Source organism: Phoxinus phoxinus (genome assembly GCF_949152265.1).
Source record: "Phoxinus phoxinus genome assembly, chromosome: 12".
Taxonomy (NCBI): Eukaryota; Metazoa; Chordata; class Actinopteri; order Cypriniformes; family Leuciscidae; genus Phoxinus; species Phoxinus phoxinus.
In genome coordinates, this window is record NC_136887.1 from 32,845,991 (window position 1) to 32,865,496 (window position 19,506).

Here is a 19,506-nt window from a genome sequence, read left to right on the forward strand (position 1 = left end):
CCCTCAGATATTATACCCCTCTCCGGAAGGAAACTCCTTCATGACCGAGATGGTCCCCAAAGCTGCACAGGCGCGCTCCCTGGTCTCCAAGGTGATCGCCGTGGACGCGGATTCTGGACAGAACGCGTGGCTCTCGTATCACATTATTAAAGCGACTGATCCGGGACTTTTCACTATCGGTGTCCACAGCGGGGAGATCAGGACGCAGCGGGACATTTCTGAATCTGACAGCATGAAACAGAACCTTATTGTGTCCGTGAGAGATAACGGACAGCCCTCTCTCTCAGCCACGTGCGCGTTGTATTTACTCATATCTGATAACTTGGCTGAAGTTCCAGAATTGAAAGACATGTCTCATGACGAGAGCAGCTCCAAACTGACGTTTTATTTGATCATCGCGCTGGTGTCCGTTTCCACTTTCTTCCTGACCTTCATCATCATCATCCTGGCCGTGAGGTTTTGTCGCAGGAGAAAGCCCAGACTGTTGTTTGATGGAGCTGTAGCCATTCCCAGCGCGTATCTCCCTCCAAATTACGCAGAGGTGGAGGGCGCGGGAACTCTCCGCAGCGCTTACAATTATGACGCGTACCTGACCACGGGCTCGCGCACTAGTGACTTCAAGTTCATCAGATCTTATAATGAGGGCACAATGACTGCTGACCTGACTCTGAAAAAGACAGCTTTGGATGATCTTGAAGGGCTTGATGCAGAGACTATGCAAGAAAGCACCTCTGAAAATAAGGTATGAAATTGATTCAGCATTTTCTTAATGTGCGCTGTATCATCACCATGAAATTTAATTTGCACTGAATTTTAAGTATTTTTTTTGTTTACTGGCCTTGCAAAAGTAGATTTTGGAGTCTCATCAAATCTGGCTAATCAGAAAGATATAAACTGCAACTTTTCTCACCTTGGCAACCATTCATATGGAATTATTATTTTTTACTTATTGTTCTGTGTTGAGGTTACAACCCAAGAAACTGGCTTTACCAGTTATAACATCAGTGCATTGCCTTATAATATCCATTTGGCTGGTATTAGAAGTTTACATAGAATACAAAATAGTGGCCTTTTGAATTCCTTTCCAGAAGGGAATGTTAATTAGGTAACCATTGCAACCTAGTGTGTATAATTATTATTATAATTTTTTTGTAATGAATTTTAGATTTTTTTATGATACAGTTTTAAGTTAAGTCCTTCTAAAAAAAGAATAATAATATTGTTAAAAAAAAAATTCAAACCTTTTTTTGGTCCCTGAAATAAAATGTAGCAAATAACTATTTATCTCTGTTCTATATATATAAAGAACATAGTTGTACTGACTAATAATGAGAGATTATATAAAATAGATATCAATATTTATTTGCTACATTTTTCAATATATATATATTTGTGGAAAGATTTTGTGGGTCTGTAACTCTTACATTTGGTCTCTGGGTGACGCTCTCATGTTATGAACAGCTTAGGAAGAAGTGATCTCATCTGTGCCGTGTGCCCTGATGCCCCAGTTTACTCAGGGTTGCACAGCGAGGAGAGGAGAGGAGGGAGAGATGAGGGATGGATGGGGAGGGGAGTGCTGTAGGCGTGCAGAGAGAGAGAGAGAGAGAGGAAAATAAAAATCTAAGCCGACAGGAGCAGGCATCAGAGCACAGTGTCTGCCCCATTGAGGATCTGTTCAGAATGCGCTTTTATCCTCATTATTTTTATTCTTTATTATTTAAATGTAACTATTAATATTTTACAACATGGTTTGTTTGTCAAGATGCGTACTGGCACATTTCTGGCTTCAGCTTTGCTTCTGCTTCATTTGCATGTGCGGTTCTCTCGCTGAAGTGCGTTATTCGGTTCCAGAGGAGATGCAGCCAGGCTCCATCATCGGCAACGTGGCGAGAGATTTGGGAATAGATGTGACGGAGCTCATGAGGCGCAGTGCTCGAGTTGTTGCTGAGGGGAGCCGACAGTTTTGCGAGCTGAGTCCAGAAACGGGCTCTCTGTTGGTGAGCGAGAGAATGGACCGCGAGGAGCTTTGCTCACAGTCTGCACCCTGCGTCCTGCAGTTTCAACTGCTACTGGAGAATCCGCTCAAAGTGTACAGTCTCCTCTTGGACATCCAGGACATCAACGATAACAGCCCAGCGTTTGATAACGGTCAGATTGAGCTTGAGCTACTGGAGTCAACGGTCCTAGGGAGGCGTTTTCCACTTGAAAGTGCTCACGATCCTGACATAGGAGCTAATTCTGTTCAGCATTATCAACTCAGTGGGAGTGAATATTTTGCTTTAGAGATGAACACTCAGGTGGACAGAAATGCATATCCTGAGTTGGTACTCAAAAAGCCTTTGGATCGAGAAAACCGGGCGGATCACTTTCTGACCCTGAGTGGAGTGGATGGTGGCCGGCCTTCTCGTTCAGGAGCGGCTTCAATTCACATTCACGTGTTAGACGCTAATGATAACGTTCCTGTGTTTAGTCAAAGGGTGTATAAAGTCAGCGCACAGGAAAATTCAGCTCAAGGTTCTGTGTTGGTTAAATTAAACGCAACTGATTTAGACAGCGGGATTTACGGGGAAGTTAGTTACTCTTTCAGTCACGTGCCTGATAAGACAAGAGGGATTTTAGAGGTTGACCCTGTGACGGGAGAGGTGAGGGTCATGAGCGCATTGGATTACGAGGAGGCCAGTTCTCATGAGCTGGATGTTCAAGCCAAAGATGGAGGAGGGCAGTCATCTCACTGTAAACTCATCATAGATGTGATAGATGTGAATGACAATGCGCCTGTAATTGCAGTTAAATCAAATTCTGCCACTGTGCCAGAAGACGCTTCACCCGGAACCATGGTGGCTTTGCTAAATGTTTATGACCTCGATACCGGCACCAGTGGCCGGGTCACATGTGAGATATCCGACGACGTGCCATTTAAGCTTGTTTCAGAAGTGAAGAATTACTTTATGCTTGTGATTGATGGAGTTTTAGACCGGGAAAAGAGCCCTCGCTATAACATAACCGTGACTGCTGTGGATGCTGGAACACCCCCTTTATTCAGCAGCCAAACTGTAGCCATAACAGTCACAGACGTTAATGATAATCCTCCTATTTTTAGACACCGTGACTACAGCATCCAGTTTGCGGAAAATCAGCCTCGGGGAACCCCAGTCATTAAAGTCAGAGCTGACGACGCAGATGAGGGGCAGAATGCTAGAATCCTGTATTCTCTTTCAGAAGATGCAGCTTCTCTGTTCTCCATTAACGCAGACACCGGTGAGATATTTGCTCGACGGCCCTTTGATTACGAAACGTCCACTCACGTCCATGTTCCAGTGATGGCACGAGACGGAGGCAGCCCTCAGTTCACTAGCACATGCACTGTCCGGGTCTTCATTGCCGATCAGAACGACAACGCTCCGGTTGTTCTGTCCCCAGTTCAGTTTGATGGACACCTTGCAGATGACATTGTGCCCCGAGCTGCTCCTGCAGGTTATTTGGTCACTAAAGTGGTTGCTGTAGATGCAGACGCAGGGCACAATGCATGGCTGTCCTATCGAATCTTGAAAGCCACGCAGTCTAATTTGTTCTCTGTTGGCCTGCACTGTGGGGAAATTCGGACACTGAGACCATTTGCAGAAGATGATGAGATCAAACAAACCTTGCTAGTCTCTGTGACTGATAACGGGCCTGAGTTTTTGTCGGCCACTGCAACTGTCAATATTATGATTGAAGATGGCCTGCCAGTCATCGATGAGCTCTTTGCACGTGGCATGGAAGAGTCACATGCTCACGAGGACCTTATTCTGTATTTAATGCTGGCTCTGGCAGGCGTGTCCAGTCTTTTCTTTGTGCTCATCATTGCTATGGTCTATATGAGATTATGTAGACACAGATACATGTATCGCTCAACTGGAAACTTACCCGTTTTCCCTCCTACCTACGGACCACCTGGCTACTCCGACGTGAGCCGCTTCAATACTTTGCAGAAGGATGATCGATATAATTCATTCTTAACCACAGGCTCGTGGAGAGGGGACTTCAGATTCGGCTCTGACTTTGTTGATTTTGACATGCGGAATAAGAGTGGGACGTCAGTGCATGCGGGTGTCCGCAGCACTGCACGTGCAACGCTCTTAGTGCCACATAAATTCTAACCCAGATGGTTTGACCCTGACAATCATAGAAAATCCTCATCAACAGATCGGACTGAAGCCTTTATTCAGGCAAATGTTCCTCATTATATGCATTAATCTGTTTCATGAAAACACATTACAGGGAATTCTTCACTTTTGTTGTATGTCCTTTTCTGCTTTGGTTCTGCATGTAACAAGATCTGGACATCCATAATCATTTTATTTTTACACAATGTTTTATAATTGCACTTTAAAGACTTTTGTGTGCTCTTTAATATTGTATGCAGATCTGCTCTTATGTATTATTTAAATATATATATATATATATATATAGATAGATATAGATATACAGTGCTGCTCAAAAGTTTACACAGCCCTTGCAGAATATGTGAAAATGTGAATAATTTTAACAAAATAAGAGGGATAAATGCATGTTATTTTTTTTAGTACTGTCCTGAATAAGATATTTTACATAAAATATGTTTACAGGTCCACAAGACAAAGAAACAATAGCAGAATGAATAAAACTGTTCAAAAGACCCCATTCAAAAGTGTCTTTATCCTTGATTCTTCTTAAATGCATCAATTTACCTTGATATTCAAATTCAAAATGTTTTCCTTTTTATAAATGTAGCTTTTTTTTGTCTTATTTATACTAAATAAAAAAATAACATGCATTTTGTATGATCCCTCTTATTTTGTTAAAATTATTCATATTTTCACAGATTCTGCAAGGGGTGTGTAAACTTTGAGGAGCACTGTATATGGTGTCACAATGAGCACAGACTTTACTTTTTTCCTTTGGAAGCCATGAATGTCAGTTATTTTATTTGTATTATTACAGTAAGAGGTTTGCACAAGAGGTCTCTCTCTCTCTCTCTCTCTCTCTCTCTCTCTCTCTCTCTCTCTCTCTCTCTCTCTCTCTCTCTCAGACTGAAAGATTAAATGGTTGAAAGATGTCACATAAACCCTCTTCTGCTTCTGTGAACCAGATTTATCACAAATGTATCTTCATCTGTCTTTCCTTTTACTCCGTGCTTTATTTTTGATTTTATACATATTAAGCTGACGTGTTATGAAAACTCCTTTCTTATCCTTTCACGTAAATGTGCAATGTCATCTGTGCAATTTGTTACTGGTGATTTTACCCTAAAGTTCAAATAATAAATATTCCCTTTGAACCTTTACAATACACAAACTGTGAATGTTTAATTCATTTACACAAACACTCATTTTTACCAGAAGATGTTGATCTGCAAGTATTTAGTTATTGATTTGAACCAGAATCACTGTCACTGGAGGTTGTCTACATTTATACTTTAGATATGTTAACTCTTACTCTGCATAGTGCTGTGCGTGTGTGTGCATTATGTGCTTTGTAAAGTGACTTTCAGTTTTAGGAGTTATATATTAATAAAAAGATATTTATCAAAATAGGCAAAATCTGAGCATCTCTTTTTAGTGGGAAATTATGAAATACAGCATGCAACATTAGACATATTTATGAATGATTTAGTTGGTTATTCAGTAGAAATATTCAACATGGTCATACTCTTCAGCAGTTTTCGTAGTGTCCCAGTATGTTTGTCCTGTGTTTAATCAAAGATATGCATATTGTATTTACTCAGGTAGGTTTTTCTTTTCCTGTTAACAGTAAATGTACTTGCAGTAACCAGTGCAATGACAGAATATGTTTGTGCATATGCTTATCTTTCAACCCAGCATAAGATACACTTGTAATGGCCTTTCACCTTTAAGTTATTCATAGTTAAATTGTTGCTTGAAAGCTTAGTACTAAGTTATCTTATTTCTTGAGTTACACTGGTCATACTTTCGGTTAGTAATTCATGCCGTATATCTTTGCCAGTGCTATTGTTAGTTTCGCCCTTGCTCTAAAGCAGATATTTCTATTGCAGGGTTTAAACTTACTAGTAAGAAATGTTGCTATATACTTAAATGTGTGAAAAGTGTAAAAGCGTAATGCGATTATCTTCATTTAACATTTTTATTACATTTACCACTAAGATACTTTGCCATGAAGATGAGTCTAAAAATGAGGAGTTTTTATGACGTCTAACCATCATTTAACAACTGTCCAGACTCATGATTTGAGCTTCTTATCCAGGATAAAGGATGATTTGGTCTTGTGACTATAAGGCCACATGTAAACTGTTGGCCTGCTTGATTAAATGTAGAGTCTAGATGGAGAGCAATGTTTTCTCTGAGCAGATGTTTGTGTGTTTTATAACCGTGACTGTGCACTGAGCTCATCTGCAGTGTATAAGTTGTTCTGACATGCCTTTAATCGGGTCATGAACGCCTGACGCAGACACGTGAGCGCACATAATGCCACAATAATGCTACAGCAGAGAGACTGGGGTGAATTTGCAAATTAATTTAAATCAAATGTCATTCTGGGCTACATTTAGGGATTTTCAAGTGACATTAGGGGCAAATTTAATTTGCATCAGATCTTTGGATGGTTACAATATACCACTTTAAAAATATAAATATAATATTATTAATTGAATCATAGTTGTTGACTTAACAATAGTTGTTCTGAGTGCCAGTTTGAATGCATGGATTATACATGTAGTTAAATACTTGGCATCACTCTCAGAAAAAGGTACAAAAGTGGTCACTTGGATGGTTACCCCTTCAAAAGGTACACCCGTGTACCTTATTTATCCCTAAAGGGTGCATAGAAGTATCTTAAAGGTACATGTTAGTACCTAAATGATACATATTAGTACTATTTAAAAATGGTATCACTACAGTGCTAACTTTTGTACCTCTTATTCTGAGAGTGTACAGTATCGGGACTGTGATGTACTGTAGATCCGTGTCCACAGTATTCTGTACATATTCCAGTCAGTGACTGTGTGTGCTATTTTAAATGTTCACTCATGTGTGATTAAATTGTTGCTTTAGGCAGGCCTACTTCTGCTGAACACTTCTGTGTGTGTGTGTGTGTGTGTGTGTGTGTGTGTGTGTGTGTGTGTGTGTGTGTGTGTGTGTGTGTGTGTGTGTGTGTGTGTGTGTGTGTGTGTGTGTGTGTGTGTGTGTACAGCAAAATATTAAATCCCAGACTTGTAATCCAATCTGATTGTTGTAGTGCACACATGCAGAGATGCCTTCATGAAAAGCTACAAAGGGTGACAGAGGCAGAAATGTCTCCTCATGTCCCACACACTCTTGTGTCTCTCAATGTACACTTTCTAATCAATCTGGAGATCATGATGATGCCATTGTGTATGCCATTATTTCATTGTTTCTGTGAAAGCCATACTTAGTGTGTAATGGCTTTTTTGAGTGCACTTTGGGTGTGATTTCTTCAGTTTATTGTTTAGATCTTTGTCTTTTAGTTTTTATCAGTAATGCAAATGCTTGCCTTGGCAAACACCATTATTGCTTAAGTGCACAATTGCACAAGTGTAAGTGCTTCGAACTAATCAACACATTTTCTTCAGGAAAATTTGTAAATCTATTTTTGTTAATTATTTTCTTATCTCTTCTCTCCCCTCCATGACTTGCTCCTGCGCTTCATCCCAATCAATGGAAATGAATCAATCTCCTCTAGGTAAGAAACATATTTGATATACTGCTATTTTTATTATTTAAAATATTATTGTGAATCCACAGAAAGCTTTTTTTCTCTTTACTTTACTTCACTTTCTATCTCTCTCTCTTTCAGTCTCATTTAAATGTTCATACTCTCCCTAAAACCTCTGCTACACATTTTACCTTTAAGAGAAAGTCCTCATGATGGGCTGTTTGCTCATGTTCAGTTCAGTGTCTGAATGTAAGCATACAGTATGTGCAGTGCTCCATCTTGTGGTGGTTCACTAAAACACTGACAGAGCGACTGAATCATCACCAAAAATTGAGGGAGTAGCCAGCGGTTCCCCACGAGGGAAATGGGTTAATAAATATTCTAAATTATATATTTTTTGAAAATGTAAAAATGCAGAAAGTTTTGTATGATGGGTAGGTGTAGGGTTTGTAAAGGTTAGTAAAGAGACAGAATATACAGTTTGTCCAGTATGAAAACCATTACAGAGTCCCCATAAAGATAGCGAACCTGTGTGTGTGTGTGTGTGCGTGTGTGTGTGTGTGTGTGCGCGTGTGCGTGCACACTATTCAGGTCTCTCCTCCCCCTATGCTCTAAGGCTGGACTCTGGCCCACTTTTACAGCATTAAAATGCATCAGGCTGTATGGACACATGCAGTCTGAATAATGCAGTCTCACCACACTAAGTATGTATGGCTATGCGGCAGCTTCAGAGCTGCTCATGTTTAATGCATGCTCACAGATGTGTAGTCAGCGTAATTTGAATCATCTGCAGAATCCAAAACTACGTACAATATTGTACAATAAAAATATACAAAACAATAACACATACCCTTCTTCTGTAGCTGCAAACATTGTAAAATGATCAGTGTCAGACTGCAAAACCTTGTAGTGGATACATTCTGGTAATAATTTAAAATTTGATATAAGTTAAATTTATAATAAACTAAGAATACAATTTTTAAACCATTCATGAATCTGGGTTTTGTTAATTTAATAATATACTATCGTTCATTGGCAATTTGAGTTCATTCATAACAATTTTAATTTATGCAACCTGAAATGTTACAAGTTGCATTGTACATTATAATTACTAGGACTCTGGACATGTCCTCATAAACCACATTTACACTGTAATACCAGTGTAATACCCATGTCATTATACAAATGTGTGTCCTCTTACATCATATGAACACACACACACACACACACACACACACACACACACACACACACACACATATTCTGCTTTTACTGGACCAGACTGAGGATTGTGTCTGTTTTTTGGAGATCACACTCACTTTCATCCTCTCAAAGGTAGGTCATCATCAGCTTTCAATATGACACACTTTCTTCATTATTTTTGATTAAACAAGAGGGTGGCCAAACAAGACTGCACCTGAAATCAAGTTTGGGCCTCTTGTTAAACACCTGGATGTCATGGAATACATAGGTTCTTGATTCATGATAAACTGTGATTGCTCAAATCTGGTTGGGTTGAATTTATTTAATTCTGCATTGTTACATTACTTTTTTTTTAAGCACTAAGTGCTCACTGTCCAGTTTCTGTCCAGTAATGACAATCATTAGATCCATAAATGCAACTTCAGTGTGCAAGAACCTCATATTGCACTCTCATAAAGTAGAGCTGGCCAGCTCTTTTGGCCCTGATGCTGGACAGTCCCGCACTGCTGCTGTGCTTCTCGTGGACTGTGAGAGGTGCTGTTGCACAGGGAGAGGTTAGTGCTCATAAGAGCTGTGTTTAGAAGGCATTGCGTCAGACAGGACAGAGAAAACAGACGAAGCGCTTTTGTTTGTACGAAGCTCTTTCTGGAACATACTGAGCAATACTGAATGGATTTTTAAATGCTTGGATATTTGGAAACTGGAAGTGTATGATTGTATTTTCTCGGATTACTACATTTGCATGATGGGGGATAACAAAGGAGTCAATTTGCGGCGGTGTGTAAAATGGCAAGCTGGATTCTCCATTTTTCTTTTATTCGTGCTGAGCTCAGCGTCCGGGCAGATTCGTTACTCTATTCCAGAGGAAATGAGACCTGGGTTGTTTGTCGGAGATGTGGCGAAGGATCTCGGTTTGGATGTGAAAAGGTTGGTGTCTGGCCGTGCGCGTCTCGTTATTGATGACAGTAGACAATATGTCGAACTGAACCGTAACAAAGGACATTTGGTGGTGAAAGAGAGAATAGATAGAGAGCAGCTCTGCGGACAAAAATCACCGTGTAGTTTCGGTCTTGAGATTTTGCTTGAAAACCCTCTCGAATTTTTCTCGATTACCATAGAGATTCAAGACATCAATGATCATGCACCAGTTTTTTCTAAGAGAGAAATCATTTTAGAGATTAGTGAGTCCACGCCTATAGGCACCATTTTCCTGTTAGACACCGCGACCGACCCTGATGTTGGATTGAATTCTCTCCAGAGCTATAGTCTGAAACCGACTGATCATTTTGCTTTAAAGCAGCACAGTCGCTCAGACGGCAGCAAGTATGCAGAGATGGTGTTGCAGTCAGTGCTGGACAGAGAGAAACAGAGCGAGCATTCACTTATATTAATGGCTATTGATGGTGGAGACCCGCCGCGCTCTGGAACTGTTAAAATACTCGTTACTGTTCTTGATGCCAATGATAATGCACCCATTTTTACTGAAACAATGTATAAAGCAAGTGTAGCTGAGAACGCAGTAAAAGGGACGTTGATAACTAAAGTCAGTGCCTCTGATGCAGATCAAGGTTTCAATGGCAATGTCACGTATTCTTTTACTCATATGGGAGAGGACGCGGCGCACCTCTTCCAAATCAGTGCAGCCACTGGTGATATAACACTCACTGGCAATTTAGACTATGAAGCTGTTCAGCAATATGAACTTAATTTGCAGGCTAAAGACCCATGGGGCCTAACCGGTGCAAGTAAATTGGTCTTAGATATTGTAGATGTTAATGACAACAGCCCGATTATAACCATGACATCTTTTTCGGGTAAAATACAAGAGGATTCTCCTCCTGGCACCGTTGTAGCTTTGATAAGCGTCCAGGATGTAGACTCCGGTAAAAATGGACAGGTCCGCTTAAATTTAGAGCATAATTCACCCTTTACAATTAAACCATCACCGCGCAAGTACTACACTTTAGTAACCGACGCGCCACTAGACCGAGAAAAAGTTTCCAGTTTTAATCTAACGTTAGTTGCCTCAGACGAAGGCAGCCCTTCATTATTCAGTAAAAAAACTATTTCACTAGATATTACTGATATCAACGACAATGCTCCAGCCTTTAGTCGGCGTGAATATAAAGCGTATATATTAGAGAATAACTCTCCCGGCGTTTCTTTGCTGACTCTTCAAGCAACAGACCCTGACGCAGGGCAAAACGCGCGTATCGCGTATTATATCATAGATACCGATGTAAATGGTTCTCCTGTCTCAACGTACTTCTCTGTTAACGCAGACAATGGAGTTATTCATGCGGTGCGATCATTTGATTATGAACAGATGAAAGAGTTTAAGATACACGTGAGAGCGCAGGATGGAGGGTCTCCACCTCTCGGATCAAATGCTACAGTTTTCATTAACGTTCAGGATCAGAACGACAACGCGCCTCAGGTTCTGTACCCGGTCCAGTCAGGGGTTTCTGTGGTGGCTGAAATAGTGCCTCGTTCGGCAGATGTGGGTTATCTGGTGACTAAAGTGGTGGCTGTTGATGTGGACTCTGGTCAGAACGCCTGGCTCTCATATAAACTGCAGAAAGCCACAGACAGGGCGCTGTTTGAAGTGGGCTTACAGAATGGAGAAATAAGAACTGTACGCCAAGTGGCAGATAAAGATGCTGTCAAACAAAGACTCACTGTTGTAGTGGAGGACAACGGGCAGCCCTCTCGATCAGCTACAGTCAATGTTAACGTGGCGGTGGCGGACAGCTTCCCTGAAGTGCTCTCGGAGTTCACTGACTTTACGCACGACAAGGAATACAACGACAACCTGACTTTCTATCTAGTCTTGGCCTTGGCTGCAGTCTCATTTCTTTTCATAACATGTTTAGTCGTCATAATATCTGTTAAAATCTACAGATGGAGACAATCACGTTTGTATTATCAATCAAGTCTTCCTGTTATTCCGTACTATCCGCCGCGTTACGCAGACACCGTGGGCACAGGAACTCTGCAGCACGTGCAGAATTATGAAATTTACAGAACCACAGACTCCAGGAAAAGTGATGTTAAGTATTTCGGACCCGTCAGTCAAAGTCTGATGAGTGTTGACGTGAGTGGAACAGAAACAATTCCAAAGGAGACACGAGCCGCCGATTTTAACGATGCGCGCAGCACACTGGTAAGTTTGCACAAATGTGATTGTTCTTTTTTCCCAAATAGCTTTTATAATTACTAACAGCTGATTGTCACTCTAAATTATGTGTTCTCTTTTGCACATTTGCATGTTTTGTAAGCCCGACGAAGGCCGATTGGCAAAAACGCTGCTCATTAAAATCTTTTGTATTTTATTTTATTTTGTATTGGATTTTTATTTTTCTAGTTTACATAGCTTTTAAAAAATATTATTTGTGTTACTGGTAGTCTGCAATTTTGTTATCATTGCTTAAAGAGATCTATAAACACAACAGCCCGTGTTGTGGTGCTGTCCATGGTGCTGAAATGTGTGTTCTCGGTTCAATCTTTCTTGTCCTCTGTAGCCTATGATATGCGTTTCTGCAATAATACCGTCTCTCTTTAGTGCTGAAGCTTTAAGCTCCCAAATCCCAAATATTAAATAGCCTTTCAAAGTGTTTGATTCCATTTTTACTCTCGAGATGTTCCTGCATGTGCTTCTCTTTAATATATAATTTCAGCACTTAGTTTATGGACAGCAACAGTACAGTTTGTGATTTTTTTTTTTTAGACTTTCTATTTTTTTTGTTCTTTTTTAGACGCTTGTTCTTCGATTGTTTCTTTCACTATTGGTGAAGGAAACCGCGGAACCTACATGTATAATGTGAATATATATATACAATATACAGTATACAGAATAACGAATTCACTTATATACTTATACATCATTTTGTAGAATTAGGCTTGTTAACGCTCACTTTGAACAGCAAGGGCCGCTGTTGATCAGTGAAACATTTTATGCTGTGCTTTGTCATCCAGCAATCTTTACCCCTCCCCATTTTCGTGTGTTTCGGCAGATGAGGGCAGGGTTGCCTCGACATTTTTATTCAGGGTTTGTGTGCGGGAGATATTAAGGTTTGCTATTCAGTTTTGTTGCATTATTTTTTTTCTCGCACCATCTTGGACTACATCTCAACATTTTAATTGGATTTGCTCTTTGTTAACCCTGTGATTATGGTGCAACGGAGCTGTTGGATGGCAGAATGCAGTCATCGCTCTTGGCTATGGAAAATGCTGTGGCTGTTATCAATGTTTTTTTCTTGTTGCGTTTACACTGCAAGCGGACAGATACGATATTCGATTCCGGAGGAGATGAAGAAAGGTTCACTCATTGGTAATGTAGCACAAGATCTGGGGCTGGATTTGAAAAGGCTTCGAGCGGGTCGAGCGCGTATAGTGACCGGAGAAAGCACTCAATACGCAGAGCTTAAAGCAGACAAAGGGATGCTAGTCGTGAGTGAGAGAATAGACCGAGAACAGCTTTGCGGTGACATCACACCGTGCAGCTTCAGCTTCGAGATGATTCTAGAGAACCCAATGGAGCTGCACCCAGTTACTATTGAGATATTGGATGAAAATGATCACGCACCGTCGTTTCAGAACAAAGAATTAAAATTCGAAATTAGTGAGTCTGCAACGCTGGGTTCACGCTTTTTGTTGGAAAGCGCAGATGATCACGATGTAGGCGTGAACTCACTGCAGAATTACATTTTATCGCCAAATAGCCATTTTGTTATAAAGCAACACTCAAGTCCGGACGGCAGTAAATACGCGGAAATGGTTTTACAGAAAGCCTTAGACCGGGAGGAGCATCCTCATCTATCTCTGAAGCTGATCGCTGTAGATGGCGGAAACCCGCAGAGGTCCGGCTCTGTTAATATAGATGTTACTGTTTTAGATGCCAATGACAATGCACCTGTGTTTAACCAGACTGTTTATAGGGCATCTGTGATGGAGAATGCACAGAAAGGCACGTACATTACTACCGTTAACGCCACAGATGCAGACGCTGGTTCTTATGGGCGAATAACATACAATTTCTATAAACAAAAAGGAACCGCTGCGCAGTTATTCAACATTGACAGCAACACTGGCATTGTGTCTGTTGTTGGAGAAATTGATCATGAAAAAGATACTAAATTTGAACTAACAGTCGAGGCTAGGGATCAGGGTGGATTAACTGATTCGAGTAAAATTGCATTAGAGGTCATTGATGTAAACGACAATGCACCTGTCATTAATATAATGTCTTTCTCGAGCTCAGTATCTGAAAACGCTCCCCCTGATACTACAATTGCAATAATTAATGTTAAGGACCCAGACACTGATGATAACGGCAAAATCAATTGTTTTATCGAAGGATCTGAAGATTTTGCTATAAAATCGACTTTAAGAAATTATTATTCTTTAGTCACGAATGCTATTTTAGATCGTGAGAAGTTGTCAGAGTACAACATCACTGTTATCGCCACTGATTCCGGGAAGCCGCCTTTAACAAGCAGAAAAACGTTTCATCTGAAAATAACGGATGTTAATGATAATGCCCCAGTTTTTAAGGACAGTGTTTATAACTCATACTTGCTCGAGAATAATTCTCCCGGCGTGTCTATCCTCAGAATCAGAGCTTATGACCCGGATGAGAATCAGAATGCTCGTATATCTTACATTCTAGAAGAAAGTGACTTGGGCGGGTCTCCCGTAGGAACGTATGTTTCTGTTAACGCGGAGAGTGGGGTTGTACACGCAGTGCGCTCTTTCGATTATGAACAGATCAAAAACATTAAGATAACTATTAAAGCGCAGGATGGCGGCTCTCCTCCGCTTTGTAGCAACGTAACCGTGAACATTTGCATCCAAGATCAGAATGACAACGCGCCTCAGGTTCTGTACCCGGTCCAGTCAGGGGTTTCTGTGGTGGCTGAAATAGTGCCTCGTTCGGCAGATGTGGGTTATCTGGTGACTAAAGTGGTGGCTGTTGATGTGGACTCTGGTCAGAACGCCTGGCTCTCATATAAACTGCAGAAAGCCACAGACAGGGCGCTGTTTGAAGTGGGCTTACAGAATGGAGAAATAAGAACTGTACGCCAAGTGACAGATAAAGATGCTGTCAAACAAAGACTCACTGTTGTAGTGGAGGACAACGGGCAGCCCTCTCGATCAGCTACAGTCAATGTTAACGTGGCGGTGGCGGACAGCTTCCCTGAAGTGCTCTCGGAGTTCACTGACTTTACGCACGACAAGGAATACAACAATAACCTGACTTTTTACCTAGTCTTGGCCTTGGCTGCAGTCTCATTTCTTTTCATAACATGTTTAGTCGTCATAATATCTGTTAAGATCTACAGGTGGAGACAATCACGTATGGATTACAAGTCCAATCTTCCAGTTATTCCGTACTATCCGCCGCGTTACGCGGACACTGTTGGCACAGGAACTCTGCAGCACGGATATAATTATGAGGTTTACAGAACGACCGATTCCAGAAGAAGTGACTGTAAGTTTGTCAGACCTGCAAGTCAGAACGTGTTGATAGTGGATCCTAATTCTACAGGAACACTGCAGCGCGTGCCCAACGAGAAAGACGTGCTGGATGAATTAGATTCGCCAGTAGAGGTGAGAAATTATTATTATTATTATTTTATCGATCTATTTGTCGGGAACCATACACACACACACACACACACACAGACACACAGACACACACACACACACACCGAGATGCTTGCACCTAATTTCCACCTGCAGTCCCTTGGACTATTATTAGCCTCTTATTATTCTCTCAATGAATGTAATATGATAATGTAATAAACTGTAAAAAGTCTGCACTGAAGATGAATTCATGCCAGGCTCGTTTAATTAGCATCTCATGTTAGGAGAAACTGTGACATTTTACTAATTTATCTTTACTTGTCTGTATTGAGGTTGTGCAGCGCTGATGTCGGTTTAAATTTATATTTTTATTGGTCTAACTTTCGTTTTGAAATGTATGCATTCTGCTAATGCTTATTTTGGACTCTAAGGGCCGCTGTTGGTCAGTGAAATACTTTGTGTGCAATAAGCTATTCTAACAGTAAACCTTGGCCCCACCCAATCAGCGCGCGCTGTGACGCAGCTCTCCCTCTGTTTCATTCCATACGGGATGGTGAGAGGGTGACTATCTCTTTCCTTTTCTCTTCCAAACGAATACAAAACGTTTTTTGTAGTTCTACCTTGGAATGTTCTTTCATTCCATTGAATACTGGAAATATTATTGGTGAACTTGGTTTCTAATCAGTATGGCTGTTAAGGATTTTTATCGAAATGGATGTGCTCGGTGGCCTGCTTTCTTCCGACCGCAGTGGCAAGTATTGTTTTTCATCTCGTGCTACATTCCTTTTGCCATCTCTCAAATCCGGTACTCCATCCCTGAAGAAATGAGTAAAGGCTCGCTTATTGGTAATGTGGCACAGGATCTGGGGCTGGATTTGAAAAGGCTTCGAGCGGGTCGAGCGCGTATCGTGACCGGAGAAAGCACTCAATACGCAGAGCTTAGAACAGACAAAGGAGTTCTAGTCGTGAGTGAGAGAATAGACCGAGAACAGCTTTGCGGTGACATCACACCATGCAGCTTCAGCTTCGAGATCATTCTAGAAAACCCAATGGAGCTGCACCAGGTTACTGTCGAAATAACTGACGTTAATGATAATTCTCCAGTATTTGAAAATAATAAAATTAGTTTTGAAATAAGCGAATCGGCAGCTCTTAGTTCGGGGTTTGCTTTAGAAAGGGCGTATGACCCTGACGTAGAATTGAACTCTTTGCAAAATTATATTCTCACACGAAATGATTATTTTGTTCTTAAACAAAACTCAAATCCAGACGGCAGTAAATACGTTGAGATGGTTCTTGACAAAGCCTTAGACCGCGAGGAGCATCCTCATCTATCACTAAAGCTGATCGCTGTAGATGGCGGAAACCCGCAGAGGTCCGGCTCTGTTAACATATATGTTACTGTTTTAGATGCGAATGACAATGCACCTGTGTTTAACCAGACTGTTTATAGGGCATCTGTGATGGAGAATGCACAGAAAGGTACTTATCTAATCACTGTAAATGCGACAGATAAAGACAGTGGTACAAACGGACAAATACTTTATTCGTTTTCTGATATAAAAGAACAATTTAAAGACATGTTCAACATTGACGGCGATTCGGGTCAGATAACCGTTATAGGTGATGTTGATTTTGAAAAAGAAAAGCGGTTTGAAATAAGAGTTAAGGCCAAAGACCAAGGGGGTTTGACAAGCACTAGTAAACTTATAATTGATGTAACTGACATAAATGATAATGCACCTGCGATAAACGTGATGTCTCTCTCGAGCACTATAGCAGAAGATTCGCCCCCAAGTACTACTATTGCTATAATATATGTGAAAGACGCGGACTCCGGAAGAAATGGGCAGGTTACGTGTTCTATTGGCAAAAACCTCCTGTTCAGTATCAAATCACCCCTCTCAAATTATTATAATTTGATCACAGATGCCTTTCTTGACCGTGAAACGCAGTCAGAATATAATATAACAGTGACTGCGACTGATTCAGGTTCACCTGCACTCTCGAGCTCAACGACACTTCGACTTAAGATTTCTGACATCAATGACAACGCGCCAGTTTTTGAACGAAGTAGCTATTCAGCACACCTCACAGAAAATAACGCAGCAGGGTTTTCCATATGTAGTGTGAGGGCGAGAGATTTAGATTGGAATCAAAACGCCAGAGTGTCATATTTTTTAGAAGATACTCATATTGGGGGAGCGTCGATTTCTTCGTACGTGTCTATAAACTCTGAGAATGGTGTTATACACGCAGTTCGTTCATTTGATTATGAGCAAATTAAACAGCTTAGTTTCGTTGTAAAAGCGCAGGACGGAGGCTCTCCTCCTCTCAGCAGCAACGCGAGCGTGAAAATAATCATTCAGGATCAGAATGACAACGCGCCTCAGGTTCTGTACCCGGTCCAGTCAGGGGTTTCTGTGGTGGCTGAAATAGTGCCTCGTTCGGCAGATGTGGGTTATCTGGTGACTAAAGTGGTGGCTGTTGATGTGGACTCTGGTCAGAACGCCTGGCTCTCATATAAACTGCAGAAAGCCACAGACAGGGCGCTGTTTGAAGTGGGCTTACAGAATGGAGAAATAAGAACTGTACGCCAAGTGACAGATAAAGATGCTGTCAAACAAAGACTCACTGTTGTAGTGGAGGACAACGGGCAGCCCTCTCGATCAGCTACAGTCAATGTTAACGTGGCGGTGGCGGACAGCTTCCCTGAAGTGCTCTCGGAGTTCACTGACTTTACGCACGACAAGGAATACAACGACAACCTGACTTTCTATCTAGTCTTGGCCTTGGCTGTGGTTTCATTTCTCTTTATCGTGTCTATCATTGCCATACTGTCAGTCAAATGCTACAGATGGAGACGCGAGCGGATGTTTTATAAATCTGGAGCGAATCTTCCAGTTATTCCGTATTATCCGCCTCTTTACGCAGACGTAGGCGGCACAGGAACTTTACAGCACGTGTACAATTATGAGGTTTGCAGAACCACTGACTCCAGAAAGAGTGATCTGAAGTACGTCAGACCTTGCAGTGAGAGCATCATTAGTCTGGACACCAGTGGAACACAGACACTCACGCATGCGCAAAGAGAAAATCTGACCAACCAAGATTTCAACGATCAGGTGAGGTTTACTGTATATATCTGTCTCTGATAGAGTTGAACGTTTTTGTTTATATGGGTGTCTATTGACCGTCGTCTGTAGATGTTTTATGTAAAACACACACTTTTTTAGAACAATGTTTGGTAATTATCATGTGATTGTCGTATATACTTTTTATAAAACCCTCGTGTAAAAATTGTGCCTTCGATTCACTGGCCATGGTGCTGAAATACTGTTAGTCGAAAATTTTAAGTTCCTCCTTGTGACTTTCCGTTTTTGCCCTTAGAGTATTATAAAATATGTTTATTTTTTCTTTTATTTTTTTTGCATTTAAACTAATTCTGTTGTAAATTATATATGGGAATTTTTATTATTATTATTTTTTTCGTTGTTTTCTTCTATTTTAAATGGATTTTTTCATTGCAGATATATGACAATTTAAATAAAAATCAAGGACAGATTTTTTTTTCTGTGATGTTTTATTGCGGTTTAAATTAATATTGATTAATGTAGCATTTTTTTCTTGAAATATTTTTTTATTCTATTATATACTGTTGTTTTAATTTGAGGCTTTTTGAGCAGTAGACGTTTGGAGGAAAAATAAAAATAAGAAAAAAAGCATACTTGTATTCACTTGTTTCTGTAGTTCATCAGACTGGACTCACAGTGCCGCTGTTGGTCAATATGTCAGTTTATAGAGCAGATCTGCTGCAGTTCCACCCCCATCATCTCCATATTATTAGAGAGAGAGACAGAAGCTGAGAGCGCAGTCTGAAGAGGAGAGAGAAGGCGAATCACGGAGATACTGTATTTAATATCCTTCTCTTGGATTACAGACTTTTCTTGTTCTTTTCACTTTGGACATATTCATGATTTCCTCCAGCATTTTGGACTGATTTATTTGCTTTCTGTATTAATCTTCATCCCGTGATCTTCTGCAAAA

The 19,506-nt window shown here is 40.8% G+C and overlaps 1 protein-coding gene and 2 pseudogenes across 3 annotated transcripts in view; all 3 read left to right on the forward strand.

Moving 5' to 3' along the window:
- The window catches only part of LOC307008683 (protocadherin gamma-A1-like), a 79,738-nt pseudogene that overhangs the window by 1,719 nt on the left and 58,513 nt on the right, over nt 1-19,506 (forward strand). The window lies entirely within an intron of this gene.
- LOC307008681 (protocadherin gamma-A6-like) lies at nt 1,777-4,504 on the forward strand. Its single transcript, XM_079631686.1, has one exon. It carries the CDS (start codon nt 1,812-1,814, stop codon nt 4,137-4,139), a length of 2,328 nt encoding a protein of 775 aa, XP_079487812.1. The 5' UTR covers nt 1,777-1,811; the 3' UTR covers nt 4,140-4,504.
- Nucleotides 16,027-18,556, forward strand: LOC307008682 (protocadherin gamma-A11-like; annotated as a pseudogene). The gene has a single exon. The product of its transcript is annotated as a protocadherin gamma-A11-like (transcript).

Bases quoted from the DNA above. Each gene is read 5' to 3' on its own strand.
- LOC307008681 (XM_079631686.1), top strand. From the start codon at position 1,812: ATGTGCGGTTCTCTCGCTGAAGTGCGTTATTCGGTTCCAGAGGAGATG.